Below are 16,566 nucleotides of genomic sequence, written 5' to 3'. Positions count from 1 at the left end.
CTGTGATATTTCACGACAGTGTTTGAAGTATTGTAGGGCTCAAAGTATGTTTTGAGGTCCCGGTCGGGGTCAGAGCATATGACCCAAAACTTGAGGTCATCCAACTGAAATGTTCAAATGAGCCTTTAGAAAATGACTGGAAATTCTAATCTAAGAAAACTAAAATATTTTCTTTTGAAGGATTTAAGCACTTGCAATAAATAATTGGTAGACTTAGCATGATGAAATATCATCATTCTGCACATACACATATGTGCTCACACCTTGCATAATCACAACCACATATATATTAAAAAATACAAAATACACCATGTTTCTGTCCTTAAATCCCCTGGATAGTGAATTATAGCATTAATGAGATGCAAACTTTCTTGATCTCAGTTGTTCAGTAATTGGTTTGAAAGTAATGCATGTGTTAGTTGCATTTATTTTTCTACTGATTAGAGACTTCAGACATCACTGAAGATCATGTTGAATGTTTCTCAGCATAGAAAATGATCTTTATGCATCTGAATTGCTGTGAGGGAGTGTCAAACATGCTGGTGGTGTTGCTGTGTTGATGAATGTTGTACATTCCAAAACACTGTTGATATTGCATCTGCACATAATAAAATGCTTCCCTGCTTCTGTGGTTCATGAAGTAAAATAACCTCAAAAAGTTCTGAAATTGAGTTTTTGCTGGGCTGTACTCACTTTTTAGATGACTCAATGTCTCTTTATTACAGCCTATCGTGTGCTGAAAAATGGCGTTAAACCCCACAACAACAACAACAACAACATATTACAGCTTCATTTCAACAATTTTGCTTAGAAAATGAATCACACTCAGTATTCTGATGTGTTTTGGATTTTATATATGGAGTAACTTGCCAGTAATCTTTAATAAAGATGCCATAAACATTCTCACTCAAGACAGTTACATGTAACAACCTTTGATTTTCAACATGTATCTCAGAAAAATTGGGTTGTTCCACTTAGTGTACTTTACCTATGCAAATTAGCCTACTGGGAGTTCCCACATCAGTATCCAAGGACTTAATACTAATTTAAATTAATTTTACAAAATTGAAAGGAATAGGCTTCCCCATGTCAGTGCCCAGCATTAGAATCAATCCTATTCTGTAGTGGACTTGGTCTGATTCTTAAAGGTCATGTAGAGTGCCACTTGGGTTGATCTGTACAAGTCATATAAAGCACTAAGTTACTAACACTGCAAAGTTTTCTGTTTCTTGTAATTGTCCGCAGTTTTTTTACATTAACAAATGAAGAAATAATTATCCCCCTTGTATGAATGGTGGATCCAGTAAACTATACATGGAAATAATTTAATGCTGAACAGTTGTAGATTTCTGTTGTTTTTATTTGGGAGAAAGAAAAAAATTCACTTTATTCCATGGTAATTTAACCAAAAGGCATGAGTGTTGGGGTTTTTTTTGTACCACTTAGATCTGCATCACTGAAAGATTTATATTCACTCTCTAGAACAGATCATACAATCAGACCAGTCTAGGTGGACACCTTTATATAGCAGTCACCTAGTCTCAGTGGCCATTCTAATTTTCCCCTGGAAACTTTGTATATAACTGTCATGTACATAATGGTCACATACTTTGCACAGCCAGGAGCCTGGTGTTAACTAAACAATGGTTTCCCATGGCTTTAATTGGTCACTGCAGTATATTGACAAAGATCACTCACTGTATGCAAACTGAACTTTTACTTCATGATGAAGGCATTGTTTAGATATGAGAATATCACATGAATCATTTTGCAAATTCTGTCACCTAGATGCTGTATGTCTGTATTGGTCTATCTAAAACTGGATTGTGTATTTTGGGAATGTGTACATGTATGATTACATGTGTATTATTTTTTTCCTACACTACATTTATTGTCCCTAGATAATGTGAGATTGTAACGTGACCTTGTGATGGCTCCCCGACCCAATGGTCAACCTACTATGGGGACAATACAACAAAATTCACAAAATACAATGCCTCCATAAATTGTTTGTCCCTTAGCATAGCTGGGCCATGCAATTCATTTGAAGGATGGTGGGAAAAGTATTTGTTATTTCCGCAGAACTTGAAGTCACTTTTTGTGTCATTGTGACAGCTATAATTTGATATCTTCATCTATTTTGCAGCTGTCAAAGGTCATCTTTAAGGAGAGATACAAGTTATATCTTTTTCATTAGGGTCAGGGGTCATTCAATATTTAAAAACATGTCTTTCAGTGCAGGTGATGTTTTGGTACATATTCTAGTAACAAAGGCCATATAAGGCTTCTTTCATTTTCTATTCATCACAAGTCAGTCACTGTTGTTTGATCTTGGTAAGTTGAGCAGCGGCTAATCCACATATTGTTTGAAATGCAGACAGAAATTACCCTTATGATATAGACTTATGGAAATACAATGATGGATGGTCTGTGTTTGATTCACATCTGGGTATAATATTAGATTCAGTGGAGTTGGTCAGGGAACCAGACTATAATTTTACAGGAGTACCTAAGATGCCTTAAACTGTTCATACTTTTTCATACAAAACATCAGCATGATTAAGCTGTTGCTTAAAGAATGTTCTAAAAATGGTGACCAACAGGCTATACATGTTCAAGACAAAAGGGACAATAAGCTTATTTAACATTTTTAATAGTCATTATGGAAGAATAAAAAGGAATATTCAGATTTTTGGGGGAAGAAAAAGGAAGGGCAACAATTGTGTTTATTGGATTTGAGTATGTCCCATAGTGAGAGAATTGATTGCCATCGTGACATGAAATTTAAAAATAATAAACAAGGATTACATCAGGTTGAGAGATGGCAAGAAGCCATTGAGATCCATAAGGTTTGGTACTGCACTTTGTGAAACTGTACCAGAGGTAATTAAGGTCTAAGTGTACTTTACAATGTTTTGTTGTTGTACATAATGTTTGCCGTCACTGCGTCAGTCTTGAATCACACTTCTGAACTTTATAAATGCATATTTTCCAACTTCACAAAGCAGTACATGACATTTTACTGAAAACTGGTCTTACTGACAGAAAGAAATTGACTGTCTTGCTGAGAAAGTCTTGTTAGGGTTGGCAGTTCTGGAACAGCATATCTAAGTCTAATTGCATGGAAGATGAGTTTGGGAGAGAGCAACATAGTGTACATTTTTTATGATTTTGTTGTATAGTACTCTTAGCAAAATAAGTTGATAAATTAATGATAATAATAATAATAATATTGTGTGCATGATATTATTTCAAAGAACAGTTTGAAAGCTGAACCTGCATACAGAAGTCATCTGTGTACAAAGCCCAGTTTGGCCTTTTCTCATGGGTGGCCATTATTGACAGGTTTGACTATATAAATCCCAGCTTTTATCGACTGTATTATTCATAAATGTTCAATGAAAAGAAAATGTTTGTGGTGATTTATCTTAAATTGTTGTGAAATATTGCATCCTGCATTTACTTTGCTAATGCTCATAATCATGTGCTTGTCTGCAAATGGCTGATAATTGTTTGCATGTTTTCAGGACTCCGGTGAGCCTGACACTGTGGCTGTCATCATCAAATATAAACAAGGTATCCTGGCAACCCTTGATGGCTCACGGGATTCTATCTATGGATATGATGCGAGGCTTGAGGTATGGAGCACTGATATGGCTTAAGAAGAGAAACAGACTGTAGCTGTGATATTTGTTTCCCTTTTGTTACTGTATGTGAATGAAAGCATTCTAAGAGTTGGTATCCATCAGTCTGTCTATTTTCAAGTCCATACACAAATCTGTGAACACTTTGGCTCCCACATATTTCATTTTAATGTAGTTCTGTTAATCTTCACCTTGATAATGACTCAAATGAGTTAAAACAGGCATATAAAAACTCAAATGAGTTAAAACAGTGATGAGTACATTTCACCTAATCAACTGACTTTCATGTCTATTTTCTCTTGTTTCAAGCAAATTTGTTGGGTACGTGATGTATATAGTTTGATTTGCTTTTCAGTTTTTCAGTTCAGTTCAGTGCATTGGTAAATGTACTTTCCCTATTGTTTTAGAGTTCTGTAGCATTTCATTTATTAGTTATCATTGCCAACCATTTAAATAACAAATTAAACCAAATCTGCTATGAAATTTTATTTCTTAACATGCTCTCATTATTTGATTTAAATGACAAGCAGATTTATTATTTTAAGACTGTATTACAGGGCTTGTAATTAGTATTTCTTTTTGCTAACTCAGAGGATCACCAAAATACATTTCTTACTAACCCTGCTAAAATCAAAGAAAAGTCAGTCCAATTTCTAATTCAACATTGATTACTCATTCACATAAACTCAAAACAATTACAGTAATTGTATTTCACCAACAATACTCCTAAATAAAGCACCCTGCACAATATCACAGGCTCTCATGGGTGATAGTTAAGCTATTTTTGTTCATTTATCCAGCATTTTGCAGTTGATGTCATTTAATTCCTACCATATGATGAAGATTGTTTGATAATAATCACACCAATTTACTTGATGAGTGTCACCTGTCCATTTGCACCACAAGCATTTATTCTCCATGATGAAGTGCAGGATATATGTAGTTACTCAGTTAACCCTTTACCTCATAGAGCATCTGGCTTTTTAGGCCTTTGATACACATGTAGCAAAGTTACCCAGTGCAGTGTGCTATAAATAGAATAGAGGTTACCTACATGGTCCCATACTAATAGGACAGACAGGAAAATATGAGACAGAGTAGTATAAGCTTATTTCAAACTAACTTTTAATAGTTTTCCTCTTCCTGTACATATTTGTCATGTATGGAAAACTTTTAGAGGAAAAGGTGATCTTTATTGCAGTATAAATATTATTTTTTAAAAATGGAATATGCTTTCAATACACCAGATAGTGAGCTAAGAAGAGTTGTGTGAAACTTTATTTTCTTTACATGGAATTTTCTTTGCCATTTAAATTGCATTTGATTTGTTACTTTATGTTAATAACTAATGTACAATATTCTTATATATATATATATTTATATATATATATATATATATATATATATATATATATATATATATATATATATATATATATATATATTTATATATATAAATACAATATGATATACTAATACTAAAGTTTATCATATTTATTTAACTTAAAGAGTATAGAACATAGCAATGCACAACTTATGTATGAAATGGAAGGCATCTGGTGTTGACAATTCACACAAATTAAGGATCATCATATGATTTGGTAACATAGCTTTAACTTGTATATTATAATTTATAATTATTTTATAGTATTTTATTTTTTAATTTTAAACTGGCCATTAATGAACTTAACTATCGTAAATTACTATTTAAATATAACAAGAATGAAAATAGAAATATATTATATATAAACCAATTGAACTAGAATAAAAATGCAAACAAATAAAAATATAACAAGACAAATAGAATTAAAATTTATGAACAAATAACAATAGGTAACAGGAAGACAAATAATTAGAAACATATAATTAAAAATTTAAATGACCAACATGTAACAGGAGAATGAAAATGAAAAATATAAAGTAGATATAGATCTAAACTGTATTTATCACTATTGTGTAAAGGATAAATTAAATAAATGAACTTTTATGACTATAATGTATTAGTTGAAGTATAAAAGAGCAATAAAGCCCTATTCAACTTCATATTTCCAAAAAAATATTTAATAAACTAAATATCCACCAAGTGTAATGCATCAATTATTTCTTGAATAAACGGAAAGTTATTTCATAAAAGGTATGTGGTCATACAGTGTGAATATCAACAAACTATAAAATACTTGAACAAAACAAATTTAATTACATATATTTAAAATACGAAATTCACAAATTGTGAAATCTGGTGTGGCACCCTTCCCTGCACAGATGCACACCACATACTGAGCATCCATACACAGTTTCTCGCCTCACTTGTAAGTGCTTCAAGTGATAGCGACAGCGTCTTTTAGGTCCAGAGATGCGTACATTAATGTGACCCATGATGTTTTCAACTTCTACCAGCCCGGGACGATCAATTTCCAACCCAGATCTTTTACGCTTGCTGTACCCCCCTATCAAATCCCTCACTAGCTCTAATCTGAAGTCAAGATGGGAGTAGCGCTTTTTTGTTTGGCGTTTGGAGGCACAGCGATACAAGATGAAGGCGTTAACAATGGCACTATTCAGTAAAAACCAAAACAGGTATTTCCACCATCTCTTTGAGTTTCTACCCACATCATACTTCATCTGGAGCTGGTCATGAAGGTCTACCCCTCCCATGTATTTGTTATAGTTATAAACTGCGTGTGGTTGAGGGACATCCAAAATGTTGGGGCCAACACGCCTTTGAGCCTGCATTTGTAATGTTGGGTCACTCAGGGTGGAGAGATGGTAAACATTTTTCTTGTCTCTCCAGACTGATGCAGTTAAATTTGTCCCCTCCTTCTGCAAGATTTTACAATCCCCCCTTTTCTTAATTGCCTCTGATTTCTTAAAAGATTTAGGAAAACCTTTACGGTTTAACCTGACTGTCCCACATGCATACAAGCCATTTGCTTGTAGATCTTCCAACAAATTGATGCTTGTAAAATAATTATCAAAATATACATGATGGTTACGGCCATGCAATTTGTCTGTCAGCTTAGTTACTACATTGTAAGCAAGGCCATGTTCAGGGTTGTTGTTGTTACCTTGCTTACCAAGATAAACATCAAAACGTGACATATAGGCAGTATTAGCATCACAGAGCATCCAAATTTTGATTCCCCTCTTTATGGGTTTTGCAGGCATGTATTGGCGAAAAGAGAGACGTCCAGAGAACTTTACCATAGCTTCATCCACAGATACCTCTCTGGATAAATTGTAATACTGAGGGAATTTCTCGCTAACTTGTTGTATGATTGGCCGTACTTTGTATAGCCGGTCAAAGTTTGGGGCATCTCTAGCGGGTTCATTTTCTCTAGCAGACACATGAAAATACTGGCTCAACTTTTGAAACCGGTTGCATGTTAAAACATTCTGAATTCCTACATTGCCAATTAAATTGTCTGTGGACCAGTACATAGATAAATCCGGCAAGTAATTAATTCCCATTAAGACATTGATGCCGAGATAGGCTCTAATTTCCGCAGGAGTGGTTTCAACCCACCGTGTGTCGTCTGCCCTCAACTGCCCCATTTTAAAACGTGCATAGTTATTGGTGTGATTTGAAATATCTGCAATCATTTCAGGCGTGAACAATTGGCTGAAAAAATCAAAAGCTGAAGCTATATTAACATCAATTACCTGCGGCAGTATTGGTCCTGATGCGTGCACGAATTTACCGTCACGACATCGAAATTATGTGACCAAATATGGCCTCCCTCGACCTCTACATCAAAAGGCTCGAAATCCGCGGCAATATCACACGAATCGTCGGAATCTGACGAAGTATCACAATCCACATTATCGAATTCAATATCAGAACCAATATCTGCCTCACTGAAGCCTTCGAAGTTAAAATTTTCATCTTCAGAACTTTCAAGAAACGGCCGAACGAAATCCGTTGACTCCATCTTTTTGAATTAGGTGAATCTAACCGTGTTACTATTTTTAGCTTGCCGATTACGACATTATTTTGAATAGCGACCGTGTGATATAACGTGATTGAATTTTCCCACGATGCCTATAGTTATCAGTATAGGGTTTTCCCAGGAGGTGGCGCTAGTAAAACCAATAGAAAATGGATGATGTGTAGATAGGGTGTCAAAAGGCGCTTCCATGTGAATGGAGTAATAGCGTCAAAAGGCGCTTCCATGCGAATGGAGTAAAAGCGTCATATGGCGCTTCTATGCGAATGGAGTAGAGGCGTCCAAAGGTGCTTGTATGGGGTAAAGGGTTAACACAATAAACAGCTCAGGTAATGATCAAAAGGAATGCCACCTCACTTTTTAACTTTTATGATATCAACTGGCAACAATTTTTCACAGATCCAGTGTTAGTGACAGCTGGGTTTTAGAGATCTGTCTGCAAAAGTCATTAACCATCGGCATGCAGATTAGTACTGATTTCAAGCCCTGATATTATAACATTTGAGTGGTTTTGGTTAGAATAGACACTCCAGTAGCTTGAAAACATTTTGCATTTCATATAAATCATATTGTCTGTAAAGCTTCATCTAAACATACAGGGTCTTATATGAGCTTGAATTTAGATTTTGGCTTTATTTTCAGAGTTTTGGCTTTGGCCAGTTTTTAATTTTAATGAAATATTCTAGGGTCATTTAGATTCCATTATTTGATTTCAGTTCTGTTTTCTATGAAGTTTCATCTTAGAATAGTTTGAAAATTGATTATATTTTGCAGAGTAATTGTCTTAGACAACATCCTAACACTTTTACAGTAATGTAATTAACATTTTGGCAAATGGAAATGATAGACCTCATGGTGACAGTGTTCTGCTAATTCAGCTTTTTTCTGTTATGCCCTTACAAATTCTGGGGTAACCTTAAATTTGTAGCTTGAAAAGTTTTAATCAAAAAATTCATCCTGGTTATTTGTTCGTATTGGTACCTGCATCCAGTCTCTGCATATTGCATTTGAGTTTTGCTTTGTTCTGCTCCGTTTTGAAAATTGTAACAAAACTCATCTTTTCACATTTTTTTTGGACTTCATTCTTAAAAACGATTAAGAGTTACTTAAATTTGAGTATCCATCAATACAAATTTAAAAAATGTCAAAGATGTTTTTTTATCTTCTTATAAATCAGTTATTTGGAAGCAAGGGAATGGCTCAAACAGTCCACCAGAGAGAACCGGGATGCATATTTGATGGTGCCAAAGGGGCCACCCTGAGAAGATTGCAAAACTCCTATCCTCAGCGATTCAGAAGAGCCTTTGAAGCAGAGATTGATCACTTTGTGGATTGCCTGGATGGTAAGGATTGAGTCTTCATGATTTGTTACTTCAGCTTATAAAAATGATAGTGTATACTGCTTATGAAAAGGAGGGTGTATGCTGCCTATAAAAACAATGGGGTATACTCCTTATAAAAACAATGGGGTATATTTCTTATAAAAACAGTGGGGTATATTCCTTATAAAAATAATGGGGTATACTCCTTATAAAAACAATGGGGTATACTCCTTATAAAAACAATGGGGTATACTCCTTATAAAAACAATGGGGTATATTTCTTATAAAAACAGTGGGGTATATTCCTTATAAAAATAATGGGGTATACTCCTTATGAAAACAATGGGGTATACTCCTTATAAAAACAATGGGATATACTCCTTATAAAAACAATGGGGTATACTCCTTATAAAAACAATGGGGCATACTCCTTATTAAAACAATGGGGTATAATCCTTAATAAAACAATGGTGTATATAACTTATAAAAACAAGTGCATATACTGCTCATAAATTGTGCATGAAGTTTTACAACTCCTTTTCTGTACCTTAAGTGCAATTTTTATACACCTGCCATTAGGTGGAGCAAATTATATCATGATTTCTGTTGGTCCATTATTCTGTTGCCAGTTTTGTTTTTAGACAATAACTCAAGTTGCCCACCATGTACAGTTATCAGACTTCACTGATAGCTAGCACTTAGGGAAGGAAGATTACTGTCACTTTAGGATTCAGAAAGTATTGGTCACTGTGACTGGACAACACACAGTGGTTTCCACACAAGAACTTGAGTTTTACACCATCTAGTTACCAAACTTAATGGACTGCTTGCATTTGGGAAAAGAAACAAACTTTGTTGATTTCAGGTTCAAAAGGTCAGATATTTAGGTCCCTGAAAGAAATAAAATGTATTTACAGAAAGTTTTCCACCATCTATTGTTGCCAAATGTTTTGGATGGCTTGCATTTGTGCTAAGGAAGAACCTTATTTCAGGTACTAAAGGTCAAATGGCATAGTCACCCTGAAATAAGAAATTGTTTTTTGCACAAAGACTTAGGTTTTGCATTATCTACGAGTATCAGTCTTTGTGAACGTCTTGCATTTGTGCTAAAGAAAAACCTACTGATTTGGAAATGAAGTATGGCTTCCACACAATAACATTACGTATGCATGGCGTAATGTACCTCAGAATGGCATGCACTTAAAGGTAAGAATGAAGTCAATGCATTTTTCTATTACCTCATCTTCAAAATGTATTGCCACTTCATTGTTTGCTAGAAGTCTTTTGTCTTACATATTCATGGACTGGAAACCCCTGCAATACATATGATTCACATTGTTGTAGCTATTAGTTCCATGCTTAATCTGGTTTCTGTGGCTGACTTTGAGCAATATGACTACAGTCTTGATCCCACCATGGATAACTCTTCAAACAGACATGCTGTAGCATCTGACTCACATATTTATTTCCAGTTCCATAGCTGCTTCCCTTGTCTTCCACACCATGGAGAGACATGCCTTTCTATCCATGTCCATGCTGCTGAAAGATAACCATAAGGCAGGTATGCCAAGGAGGCAGGTCCCATGACTCGGAGATCCCCATTCTTTTCATGAGATGGACAAGAAGGAAACCTCTAAGGCAGGTCCAGTTGGAAATCCCTTCTCCACACCTGACTCCTAAGCTTGGACCCAGTTTGCAAAATTAAGTGGCAACATAGAAGAGTGAGAAAGGGTCTAATTTTGGTCCATTTCCTCTTCCTTTGTGTTTCCTTCCTGTAGAAAATAATGCCATGCTGTCAGTGTTTCCCTTGGTGCACATTTGTGCATCAGGGACACACTGGAGAAAATTGATGCACACATTTTGTTGCTGTGTGTTTTTTGGACGCAAAGGATTCGCATGCCATCAGGATTTATTTAATATCCAATGCTTTGGATGAGGGATGGCATCATGTATACTTCCAGCAGAGGCATAGACTGGTTCCCTGCTTTGTAGGCTTCCTGCATTGCACTCCACTATTCGTATTGCAACACAGGGAGCATACGAAATGGAACCAGACAAGCATAGGCAAAGTTATGACAGAGTAGCTTCCTCTAATCTCGCTAACTCTTACATGTTTTCCATCGAGCTCAGCAAGATGTTATCCAGATGTTTAACCTCAATGCTTGTTGCACTAGAAAGTGATCTCCAGATTAAAATGGCGTGCCCTAAGAATCATTAGCAAAGAAAGTGAAAGAAGCAGAACACAAAAGAGTAACTGGATCTAACTTTACTGAAAAATGGAGAAAATAATTCCCTTGACTGGAATATGGCACATCCATTAGGATTACCTTTGTGACTTCTGATCGCGTGATTGCGCAGACTGCAAAAGTGAATAATCCTTTCATGACAGGGTTTAAGAAATTTTAAAACTCCGCCCTCAAGATATATGAAGAACACACTATCACCCAAGACATTCTTTCACAACAAAGAAATCAGTAAACTTGCCGAGACAAATGCATTATTTGGATTACAAAGTCAAGGGGGCATTGCAGATTTTGTTGGTGGTTTTTAACTTCGCTGCAATAAAAGAAAGATCTTAAAGTTCAAGTGTAACTTATTAGAAGGAAGATGGATTATTAGCCTCCTTGATCTTTGGATAAATGTATTCTAGGATGACGTACAGTGAAACTGATGATAGTACACATTTTTTGACAGGCAGTAAATTGACTTTCTTTTGGTCAAAAAGATTTATTTGGCTTTTTGTATTGGCTTATATGTAATGTTGCTACAAAAAGATTATACGGGGACTGTTAAAAGTACAACTTTAAACTAAAAGAAAAATGAATAAAATTATTCTTTGAATGGACATTGCAAATTGTTCAATAATTGTGCATGTTGGTTTATTTGTGTTTTTAAATAGAGTAGGTTATGCAAGTTGCAATATCCTATTTCAAGCTGAAAAAGTATGGATCAGATGAAACATTGTCAGTACATTTTTGACCCCCACATTTTTTATTTGACCCCCAGTTTTGACACCAAGGGTTTTTTTAACCCTCAGTTTTACACCCGTGGGGTTTACACAGTGCTCTTGTTGGCCGATTTTAATATTCTGGTGGAAGGATGGGAGAGAAGAGAGTTAAGTATTTTACCTTGGAGTTGGAGTTTCATTGCCCTAACGACTTGTGGGTCTTAGAAGTTATTTTGCAAGGCTAGCAGGTCACACCTCCTTCTTTTATCATGGGTTCCCATTTCTTTTGACATCATCAAAGACACATAGAAGGAAGATGTTCTGCAGCAGGAAATATAATATCTCTTCAAGAAAAGGGCAGTAAAGATATTTCATAAAAAGGAAACTCATTAAGATTTTTCTTCAGACTTTTCTTAGTCCCCAATGGCAATGCAAGCTCATACGAATCATCAACCTATGCTCTCTCAGCCAGCACATTCAGGAACACAGGTTCAGGATGGAGACCTCTGAGGTCAATTCTCATTGTCATCCAAGAGAGGGACCATGGGATCAGGATTGACCAGCAATATGCTTGCTTTCAGAGCATACCAGTTCCATGCTCTCCCATTTAGTCTAAATTGTAGTCACTGGGTGTTCACCAAAGTCATGGACCCAGATAGTGTCACACTTAAGAACAAACTCATGTCATTGAAACTGAATTACCTAAAAGACATTCTTTGGACAAACTCCATGTCACTCAAACTGAATTACCTGAAAGACATTCCTCAGACAAACTCCATGTCACTCAAACTGAATTACCTAAAAGACATTCTTCAAACAAATTCCATGTCACTCAAACTGAATTACCTTAAAGACATTCTTCAGACAAACTCCATGTCACTCAAACTGAATTACCTAAAAGACATTCTTCAGACAAACTCCATGTCACTCAAACTGAATTACCTAAAAGACATTCTTCTGACAAACTCCATGTCACTCAAACTGAATTACCTTAAAGACATTCTTCTGACAAACTCCATGTCACTCAAACTGAATTACCTAAAAGACATTCTTCAGACAAACTCCATGTCACTCAAACTGAATTACCTAAAAGACATTCTTCAGACAAACTCCATGTCACTCAAACTGAATTACCTTAAAGACATTCTTCAGACAAACTCCATGTCACTCAAACTGAATTACCTAAAAGACATTCTTCTGACAAACTCCATGTCACTCAAACTAAATTACCTAAAAGACATTCTTCAGACAAACTCCATGTCACTCAAACTGAATTACCTAAAAGACATTCTTCTGACAAACTCCATGTCACTCAAACTGAATTACCTAAAAGACATTCTTCAGACAAACTCCATGTCAATCAAACTGAATTACCTAAAAGACATTCTTCTGACAAACTCCATGTCACTCAAACTAAATTACCTAAAAGACATTCTTCTGACAAACTCCATGTCACTCAAACTGAATTACCTAAAAGACATTCTTCTGACAAACTCCATGTCACTCAAACTGAATTACCTAAAAGACATTCTTCAGACTAACTCCATGTCACCCCCCCCCCCCAGAATGTGCCTTGAAAATCATCTCCATGATTTCCTCCATCCACTTGAGAAGTAGAATTTAGCTTAGGAATTTCTTCTTTTTTGTGTCTTCCTCCTTTGGCTTTTTGAGAAGAAGTGTCCAAAAGTTAATGCTCCATGCTTTCTGATACATATTACTATCATAGTACATAGGTCAAAACAAAATCTTGTCAGATCTTCTAACTTATTTTGATTTACCTCAATCAAAGGCCTTGGTCCATGTCAAAAATGGAACTGGCCTTGGGTTTTAATGTGGTTGAACAAGTTAACCTTTGAGCCACTGTCTGAAGCATCAGAGACTCATCTCGTATCAGACATGCATTATAGTCACCTGAAGCATCATTGACTCATCTCTTATATCAGACACGCATTCTAGTCACCTGAAGCATCATTGACTCATCTCTTATATCAGACATGCATTCTAGTCACCTGAAGCATCATTGACTCATCTCTTATATCAGACATGCATTCTGGTCACCTGAAGCATCATTTACTTATCTCTTATATCAGACATGCATTCTAGTCACCTGAAGCATCATTGACTCATCTCATATCAGACACGCATTCTAGTCACCTGAAGCATCATTGACTCATCTCTTATATCAGACATGCATTATAGTTGCCTGAAGCATCATTGACTCATCTCATATCAGACCCGCATTCTGGTCAGCTGAAGCATCATTGACTCGTCTCTTATATCAGACATGCATTATAGTCGCCTGAAGCATTATTGACTCATCTCTTATATTAGACATGCATTCTGGTCACTGGAAGTATCATTGACTCATATCTTATATCAGACTCGCATTCTAGTCACCTGAAGCATCATTGACTCATCTCTTATATCAGACATGCATTCTGTTCACCGGAAGCATCATTTACTCATCTCTTATATCAGACACGCATTCTAGTCACCTGAAGCATCATTGACTCATCTCATATCAGACACGCATTCTAGTCACCTGAAGCATCATTGACTCATCTCTTATATCAGACATGCATTATAGTTGCCTGAAGCATCATTGACTCATCTCATATCAGACATGCATTCTAGTCACCTGAAGCATCATTGACTCATCTCTTATATCACACATGCATTATAGTCGCCTGAAGCATCATTGACTCATCTCTTATATTAGACATGCATTCTGGTCACCTGAAGCATCATTGACTCATCTCATATCAGACACGCATTCTAGTCACCTGAAGCATCATTGACTCATCTCTTATATCAGACATGCATTATAGTCGCCTGAAGCATCATTGACTCATCTCTTATATCAGACATGCATTCTAGTTACCTGAAGCATCATTGACTCATCTCATATCAGACACGCATTCTAGTCACCTGAAGCATCATTGACTCATGTCTTATATCAGACATGCATTCTAGTCACCTGAAGCATCGTTGACTCATCTCTTATATCAGACATGCATTCTAGTCACCTGAAGCATCATTGACTCATCTCATATCAGACACGCATTCTAGTCACTTGAAGAATCATTGACTCATCTCTTATATCAGACATGCATTCTAGTCACTTGAACCTTAGTAGGCAGAATCATTGAAATTCATGTGTTATCAGTCGATCTGAAGTACTGGCAACTGGATCAAAATGGTTAGGTATCTTCATGATAGTCTCGTGTAAAATAATTCCTCATAATTCCCATCTCCAGCAGACCCTTCTTTCCTGGGGCATGTTCAGAACCACATCATCGCACAGAAGCGGTATGTAAAACATATTGAACCAACACATTCAGGGAGATCATGATTATCTTTCAAAGAAAACAAAAGATAATATTTCTGCTTATGTTTTGTTCATTCTGTTGGGCTATCAGATCGGCCTACAAGGACTTAACCCAAGATTATGTGCATTTCTTGCCTAGTATTCAAGCAAAACTGACTGATATTATTAAAACAATGGGATGAAAGTCTGAGACAACATTATTGTCATTTTTTTCTGAGAGACCTTTCATCTTAATAGAATTGATCTGACCTGGTCCCTCAGCAGCTTGTTAATCCTGCTGTATATACACAAGGAAATATTTTTTCCTCCCTTTTCATTGATCTGTATTATCCTCAGCCTGAATCTCACATAAGACTTTATGCTACTTGGCCTGTATCTCACATAAAACTTTATGCTACTTGGCCTGTATCTCACATAAGACTTTATGCTACTTGGCGCATATCTCACATAAGACTTTATGCTACTTTTCATTCATTAGAATACTGGAGCCAGGACCAATTCCAAGATAAAGGGATATAAACCCATCCATCTCTTATTTCCTCTTCTGACATAGTATAGTTGGGTAATGTATTTAAAGAAGAAATTAATTTTCATGGTAAACTGTGTTTCTTTGAAAATACTTACCCTAACATAATGCATTAAGTCACTCCCACTCTTATCAAAATAGCATGTATTTGATATATAAATGACATATGCTTAACTTACTGAGACCTACAGGTCACTCATAAGTTACTGGTAATTTGCATATTAATGAAGTAAGTAAAACTTCATTATAGGCATGTGTACAATATCAGTGAAAAAATTATGAATACGTTCTTCACCTACATTTCCCTTATAAGTGATATGCATGTCATTTAGAGGTAGTTTATGCTTTTGTCAGTTGATTATAAGTGAACTGTAAGTTTGTGGACATTGTCATTGTCAGACTAAACTTTGGTACAAGATTCAGTATGAAGATGAAGGTTTACTGCACAATATAACAAGTCCAACCATAGACGCAACTAGGACAGTTTTGTTAAAAAATGTGCTTGCCATATTTATCAGTTTCAATGAGGATCATATCAAAATAAAGAGAAATTAAGCATGTTTTATTTTAAATGCTTTAAGATTTAAAAAATATATAAAATAACATTAAAAGAAGACTTCCAATTTTCATGGACCTTGTTTATCAGCTTGCAAGAATAGACCATATCATTTGTTTGTTTGTTGAGGGCTTAATGTCATTTTTTGGTGGCCAGTATAACTGCTGAAGGAAAAACCATGGAAAAACTAGAAAAGGGCTACCAATCCATGGGGATCTAAAGTAAGAGAAAGTATCACATTTTACTTATATCGCTTTTGAGTGTAGTAAGTAAATAGTCCACATTTCACTTATATGTAA

General features: G+C 35.7%; 1 protein-coding gene across 4 annotated transcripts in view; it reads left to right on the top strand.

Annotated features, from left to right (window-relative positions):
* Nucleotides 1-16,566, top strand: part of LOC149798530 (uncharacterized) — a 49,769-nt gene that overhangs the window by 19,614 nt on the left and 13,589 nt on the right. For all 4 annotated transcript variants that reach the window (XR_016420984.1, XM_089957344.1, XM_089957343.1 and 1 more), the window contains exons 7-8: nt 3,528-3,638; nt 8,766-8,931. Coding sequence is in view for 3 of the 4 variants with exons in the window: in XM_089957344.1 (XP_089813470.1) it covers nt 3,528-3,638; nt 8,766-8,931 (277 nt within the window). In the remaining variant the exon portion in view is untranslated. The remainder of the gene's footprint in view (nt 1-3,527; nt 3,639-8,765; nt 8,932-16,566) is intronic.

This window comes from Sinohyriopsis cumingii, chromosome 5, assembly GCF_028554795.1.
Source record: "Sinohyriopsis cumingii isolate HCF-2022 chromosome 5, ASM2855479v2, whole genome shotgun sequence".
Classification (NCBI taxonomy): domain Eukaryota; kingdom Metazoa; phylum Mollusca; class Bivalvia; order Unionida; family Unionidae; genus Sinohyriopsis; species Sinohyriopsis cumingii.
The sequence above is the reverse complement of the archived record's forward strand: the minus strand, read 5'-3'. Positions and strand labels throughout refer to the sequence as shown.